This window comes from Aristolochia californica, unplaced genomic scaffold (assembly GCF_029961685.1).
Source record: "Aristolochia californica isolate CCGP_79_NKW_82.1479 unplaced genomic scaffold, dmAriCali1.0.hap1 SCAF_1, whole genome shotgun sequence".
NCBI classification, from domain to species: domain Eukaryota; kingdom Viridiplantae; phylum Streptophyta; class Magnoliopsida; order Piperales; family Aristolochiaceae; genus Aristolochia; species Aristolochia californica.
Window position 1 is genome coordinate 54,353,002 of NW_027181770.1, and position 7,372 is coordinate 54,360,373.

General features: G+C 38.7%; 1 protein-coding gene across 4 annotated transcripts; it reads left to right on the forward strand.

Annotated features, from left to right (window-relative positions):
- The first annotated feature begins 503 nt into the window (after positions 1-503).
- Positions 504-7,283, forward strand: LOC137951276 (receptor-like serine/threonine-protein kinase ALE2). 4 transcript variants are annotated; one of them, XM_068797873.1, is made up of 11 exons: positions 504-640; positions 732-979; positions 2,112-2,192; positions 2,788-2,883; positions 4,270-4,344; positions 4,428-4,541; positions 4,674-5,048; positions 5,173-5,424; positions 5,511-5,903; positions 5,979-6,219; positions 6,349-7,283. In XM_068797873.1, exons 2-11 carry the CDS (start codon positions 922-924, stop codon positions 7,037-7,039), a joined length of 2,376 nt encoding a protein of 791 aa, XP_068653974.1. In that variant the 5' UTR covers positions 504-640; positions 732-921; the 3' UTR covers positions 7,040-7,283. The 4 variants fall into 4 exon arrangements, with proteins under 4 accessions (XP_068653974.1, XP_068653967.1, XP_068653978.1 ...); XM_068797866.1 differs by having other exon boundaries at positions 504-979; XM_068797877.1 differs by having other exon boundaries at positions 504-979; positions 4,677-5,048.
- The last annotated feature ends 89 nt before the right edge of the window (positions 7,284-7,372 follow it).

Below are 7,372 nucleotides of genomic sequence, written 5' to 3' on the forward strand. Positions count from 1 at the left end.
CCTAAGTGACATAAGTGAAATAAGTGAAAGTGCCCAAAAATTGGCCCTCATTCCTCTTTGCTTTTAGCTTACCCATCAACTTCATGGGTTCCACCTAATTACTCTTTTCCTTTTTCCAATTCCCACCTCCAAAATTAATCTCTTACATTCATTGCAACCTTGACCGTAATGCACAAAAATTAAATCGTAATTATTTAATCTACTTACGAGGAGGGCATATCTCAAGCCATCTGGTGCGAAATATGTGAAACTTGAGTAAGGTGAGGGGTGAGACATGGGCCATTACATTTAAACTAGTCATGATAATGTCTGCTCAATCATTCTTCTGTTTTTTGCTTTATATTTTGTTTTTAGTTGTGAATGAAGCAAATACTTGAAGCGTCTTATCTGCTTCTCTCGTCAAGTATGCGGCACAATTTTAAAATATTAGAAGAGCTCGACTGGATTAAAAAGATAAGAGGCGAGTCGGTAACTAGAAAGGACTAACTGGTAAATAACCGAGTACCACACTGTTGCTTCTTCTTCGTCTCTTCCTCTCTCCTCGTCTTAGCTGTTAGCAGTCCTGCTCTTCCTTCCTCTGCATACACCCACTGCTTCCCCGAGATCTGCTTTTTCTCCTTATTTCTACTCACTCTCTACGGTACCTAAAATTTCATTTTCTTTACGATTGATACTGGTTGTTCGTGGATCTGGAAAATCCTTCTCATCCTGCACCTGCATTGCTCCTACAGACTTAGGTTTTGTTCTTTGATACTCTCTCTCTCTCTCCGCCATGCTTCTGTTCAGCTTGGAAAAAAGAGGGGCTGGAAAATTGCGGCAATGTAATGGAGTGTCTTCCTACCCTCTCGGACCCCCTACTTTCTCCGTGCTTGCCTTCTGCTTCTGATGGTTGTTTTCACGGCTTTCTAATGCTGGAAGAAGATGCGGATGCTGATGCTGATGCTGCTCTGTTCCCTTAATTTGGTTTCATCTGCTTATGGTGCGTTATTCAGTTTTGCCTTGCTGCATTTTCTGATTTCTGCCGTGGAGAGTCTTAGACGTAGCTTTTCTCAAAGTTTAGTGTGATGGTGGCCATATTGTTGCCGTGCATTTTTCTGGGACATTGTGCGTCGTGGCCTGTAGGACGGTAATCTTTAGATTGTTGTTCTGATTGTGGAATACAGGGTAAAGGATTTTCAATTCAATGAGCCTGGTGCTTCTCTGGTTTGCTTGAGGCCGGTATGTTTATTATGGTAGTGGTTTACAGTCATGATGTACTTACTTCAGTCTCCTCAATGCGACTTTAGGGCATTTGCTATTGACGGAGTTCGTGATTAAAACTGGTATTTATAATGTGGGAATAACTCCTCTGAACTAAAGTGAAACATTGATCTGTGCAATATTTTCCTCTGTAAAGAAGAACATTTGCTGATGCCTTGTTATGTTTTTATTTATGCTTACTAGTTCAAGAGCAGGCTAGAAAGCCAGGTCGAAAATCAACGCCATCCAGAAGGAATACTGGATGTACGTGTAAAATCAACACTGTACACAAGGCTGTACCATAGATATTGGTGTAAAAACAGCCCTATATATAATGATGGAATGCTAGACATGTGCATAAAAGATCAACAGCATCATGCATTTGCAATCAGAAGGTTGGAATGAACATCCATAATTGTTGGAAAACGATATCAATTACTGTAGTGTGCATGCTTAATCAACATTAAAAAAACGTATAGGGTTCCAACTGAACAAAGTCTGAGTAGATTCACATAAAGTTAAATACAATTTTCTCCTTAATGCACAACTCTTTTTAGAGAGAAAAATAGCTACAAATAGGAGTGATAATCTCAGAAAGTAGCAACTTCAAGTCTTTGCATATGGATGAAATGTGATGTTACTTCTCAGTCTCCTCAAAATTGGATATGCTCCATCTGTTTTTTCTTGTGACTAAGGTAAGTTTCCTATGCATTCTAAAGTGAAAATGTAGCTTGCTTTGTTCCCAGGTGAATGAACATGGTATTGGTTTGGAAGTTCTAAAAGTTTGGTGACTGCAGATGAGTTTTATGAACTTAAACATGTAAATCACCTTTTTTGGATATTGTTAACACATGTATACTCTCATCCTGCAGGATTCGAGCAGCTTCAAATAAACTTGTCTCCTTTACTGCCACATAAGCCACTTGCTGAGAGGGAATCATTGTTCAATTTGGGTAAGCATCCAAAAGTTTGTGGATGTCAATTGGATGTCTTCAAGGGGACTGGGGGGATTGGTGTCAAGAATGGTGTCATAGAGAAACTCTTTTATGTGCTCTCGTCCTTGTGATGATGAAGCCCAGCATCAAGTGGGACTGTTTTCTTTTATCAAAAATTTCCCATGGTGATCTTATTGTGGGGCCTTCATGATGAATAATTTAGATTTAAGGAGCTCATGTTTCCTGGTGCATATAGGAAAAAAATAAATTTATTGTGAGAGAGAAATGTTGCATGCTATCCTCTTGTTTTTTGTCCAAATAGTTAAAATTTTATAACAGAAAATTGGAGGATGGAGCACATACGGTTGATGGAACTAGATGCTGTAAAAGGTAAAAATATATTTAGAGAACTTGATCCACATTCAATGATGAAACAAAACGGTGAGGATTGAATTCACTATAGCTAATGATTGATGGATCCTGAAAATGTGTTGTTCAACAACAAAGATTTATCTGTCCTTGACTTATTTATTAATAGTCTAGGGAACATTAGTTTACTGGCAAAAAGTTTAGAAACTGACACAGTGTTCACACATTTGTTTTGTGTTTATAGAAGCCATCGCTCATGTACTGAGCCCTCAATTTGTCATTGCAATGGGACGCGAAGCAAATGACTTTTCTTTTGTTCTACCAAGATCCTCAATTCAAGGTCTTCAATAATTTCTGCTCTGATTAATGATGTGATTTGCTTGTGAAATTTGGTTGATACATTTCCGCCTTTTTTATATTGATTGGGGGGCTGATAACTGCATTCAAGTTGTTATTGAGCTCATGAAAAGTAGTAATTTAATGAGCAGTGACATCTTAGTTTATTGAAGTGTCGAGTAAAATAATATTTTTGTCATCATGAAATGGATTGGGAGTTCCTTAAGTTTACTTAAAAAGCATGTCTTGTAGTATAGGTTCAGATCATACTTGATTGACTTGGTGATATTTTTTACATTTCTGAGGTGAGTCAGGGGATCTAAACTTGGGTCCAAGACAAGTCATTTGTAAAACATTATAATGATCTGCAGTAACTAAGATACCCATAGAAAGCTTTAATATTTGTGTTTTGTGTCTTTTAACAAACTTAATTAACTTAGTGAAATATTTATTATTCTAAAATGAACTTTTCATGCCTAAATAGTTAGAGCTTTATTACGTGCTTATTACTGTGAGCATATGTCTTCTTCTGACCATCTCCTAAAATATGAAATTTCAAGATTGAAAAAACATCATTGAACTTTTTAAGAGATCTAAACTGCTGACATCAGTGAATTATCCCTAATTAGATGTTCTAAGAAAATATTATTTTATAAAATCTAATGGGCCATTTAAAAAAAAATCTAATTGGCCTGTGTAATTAATGCTTTATAATCCAAATTAATGATCAAAGGTTAATATTTTAAGTAATTAAAAGCATTATATTATTTTGTCACAGCTTCAACTAGGAGGTAAAGTATTTGGATTATGGAAAGAAATTAATTTGGTTGATGAATTTGTGCTCCTGACTTGTCAAATATGTTTATCTACTTCATAAAATTGTACTATATAAAATAATACAGATATGATGTCTATGAGTCAGGTTTAGTTCTATACTTAATTGATATTTCAGAAAAAAATGACGTTCTTTAGCAAATCTCTATCCTTGCAGGTCAAATTCTAGTCAACTGTTGTCTTGGCCAAATAATGTCTTGTATTGTCTCAATCAATTTTGCTCCTGGGATAAGCCATATTTTCAATCTTATCTTTCTTATTTTTCTGGTTGTCTGGTCATTCTGCCAATGTTAGCCATGTAATACATATTTCGCTGGACGAGTTAAAATGCAGTGGTCATGTCTTCATCAATCTTCTATTTCTATGCTGTAAATGAGATTATTATATAGAATAACCTCTAGGTTACTTGGACCATGTTGATCTATGTGAGACTTATTTTTTATGGACTCTAAAGTATTTGATGGTAGCTGTACCCACCTGCATCTGTGATCCATGGATACAGATATTCTGTGTTATCCAGCTAAGTCAATTCTAACAACTCCACTTTGTCCTTCAGATCCAGTTGACACACATCCAACTAGTCATTCATGGGGACCGTCTTCTGCACCTGCTTTTGCTCCAGATAATCAAGGTACTTCATTTGTTTTTAGCTGCAGCTTGACAACTTTAAAATCTGCAGTTGTGTGCATGTAGTTAATTATTTACCGGTTTCAGGCTATGCTCCTCGTCCTAGCAGAGCAAGCTCAAAACATCATCGTCATCATCATCATCATCGTCGAATGGTACCTCATGAATTTGGGCCAGCTCCATCTCCTTCACATGGTCAAGGTTTGTAGGCTCACAAAAGAAGTCTTTGTTTGCTGGCATGAATGTCAAAAGCCCTTGGTTTTCTGAACCACTTCTGCTGTGCATGTTACTATTTGCTTGATCATCATCAGACTGATAAATCATTTCCTTTAGCAGGCTGTGATCAAATCTCTTGCACTGATCCACTCACGGCAACTCCTATTGGTTCACCTTGTGGTTGCGTACTTCCTATGCAAGTTGAACTCAATCTTGGGGTAGCTCCACTTGCGGTTTTTCCCTTAATTCAAGAATTAGAGATCGAAGTTGCAGCAGGCACGTATCTGAAACAAAGTCAAGTAAGAATAATGGGTGCAAATGTCGATAGTGAAGATCAAGGAAAGACAGTAGTGGACATTGACTTGGTTCCACTTGGTGAAAAGTTTGATAATACAACTGCTTTATTGACATACGACAGATTTTGGAAGAAGAAGGTTCCAATTAATGAGTCACTTTTTGGTGATTATGAAGTGGTATCCATCAGATACCCAGGTAATGTGATCTTTATCTACTTCTCTACATGTACCTTCTTTTCTCTCTTATCTCTAAGCATTTTTTGCATTATAACTCATTTCATTTCATATTTCTTTGTTTGATGCTTGTGTCTCACTCTTAGGGCTTCCTTCCACACCATCTGGGCGATTCCCTGCAGCCTCTCCTGATGGAGGCTCAGACCCTATCACAGCAAATGTCATCCGCAAGTCTCAAAAGATGAATGCTAGAACTGTTGCACTTATTGCTTTATCTTCCTTTATACTTGTATTGATGTGTGTTGGAGCTGTTTTGATCCTTTCCAAATGCAAAAAGCTTGGTAGAGCATCAAATGTTGTGGGTCCTGCAATCCCATCATCAATTGGTAAAAGATCTGGTAAAAGTTATCCCTGAGCCAACTATTATAATAGATCTCTTACATTTATGAATGTAGTCTGTAATTTAACAGCATTGCTAATGTAGGTCGGCGGTCCATTTTGTCAAGTAGTGACGCTGATAGCTCAACATCCCTTTCCCTTGTCTCCACTGTTGCTACTTGCATACTGTCAGTGAAGACATTTTCACTGGCTGAGCTTGAGAAAGCCACTGACAAATTCAGTTCACGGAAAATCTTGGGTGAAGGAGGATTTGGGCGTGTTTATCTTGGGATAATGGAAGATGGATCTGAGGTAGCAGTTAAGTTACTACTGCGTGAACATCAAAATGGGGACCGTGAGTTTATTGCTGAGATTGAAATGCTGAGCCGATTGCACCATCGAAACCTAGTCAAGCTAATCGGTATATGCATTGAAGAGCATGCCCGCTGTTTAGTTTATGAGCTTGTTCGTAATGGAAGCGTTGAGTCCCACTTACATGGTATGTAGTCTTGATTAGCTATTGAGGTAAACTTCTGGTGGATACAACATTTCAAACCAATATTTGTGGTTTCAGGTGCTGATAGCAGAAAGGGTCCTTTAGACTGGGGTGCTCGGATGAAAATCGCGCTTGGTGCAGCAAGGGGACTGGCTTACCTGCATGAGGATTCCAACCCCCGTGTCATACACAGGGATTTTAAGGCTAGCAATATTCTATTAGAGGAGGACTTTACTCCCAAAGTCTCAGATTTTGGTTTAGCTAGGGAGGCATCAGAAGGCAGTCAGCATATTTCCACTCGTGTCATGGGAACTTTTGGGTATGTTTATTTGTTTTTTAGTTAAGTGCTATTTGAGAATTTAGATTTTCATTAAACAATAACTATGAAATTAAACTAGAGATGTGGATTTGTATTCTTTGAACTCAAACAAACTTCATCTTTTGGTAGGTATGTGGCTCCTGAATATGCAATGACTGGACATCTGCTTGTCAAGAGTGATGTTTACAGTTACGGGGTTGTCTTATTGGAGCTTTTGTCAGGGAGGAAGCCTGTAGACATGTCCCAACCTCAGGGACAAGAGAATCTTGTAACATGGGCTCGTCCATTACTGACTAGCAGGGAAGGTTTGGAGCAGTTGGTAGATCCTTTCTTGGCTGGGAACTACAACTTTGACAACATGGCAAGGGTGGCAGCCATTGCTTCCATGTGTGTTCATCCAGAGGTTTCACAAAGACCATTCATGGGTGAAGTCGTGCAAGCCCTTAAGCTCGTATACAATGACGCAGATGAAACTTGCCGGGATTCTTGCAGTCAGAAAGATGGGTCATCTGGTCCAGATTGTGACTTCAAGGGTGATCATGGCCCTGATAGTAGGTGGTGGTGCGGGACTCCTCGTCTGACTTATGGTTATGCTTCTTCCTTCATAACAATGGAGTGCAGCTCAGGACCTCTGGAAGAAATTGATAGACCTCTTTCCACGCCAACTTCGATGCCAGGACCAGGGTCCTTAACAGCACACAATAGATCAGGCCCGCTAAGAACCTTGAGAAGCAACCCGGCCTTCTATAGATTGAGGGGGAGCATGAGCGAGCATGGGTTTTTTTCTAGGAGGTTGGGAGCAGATAGATATTGGGTTTGATCTTCTTTGATTCGGGTCTCTTTTCATTTCACTAATTTTCTTGAAATGTACAGTTCCAAGATAAAGAGGCATCCCTTAAGTGTTATTCTCTGATATACTCTGGTTGTTCACATCTTGCCGTGGCTTTTTCCCCAGGGAAAAACTCCGTGGCCTCTAATTTTGGAAAGGTTCATTCATTTCTTTATGTTGATGTAATTTGGATCCGTTGTATTATAACTGTTGAGTTATTTCTTAAAGTTTGTCACTTTCCAGAGCATCGGTTTCATTGACAGGATTCGCGAGTTATTTCGATCAGCCTTGGTAAGAAGAAACGGGATTTGCTCTCTCCAATAT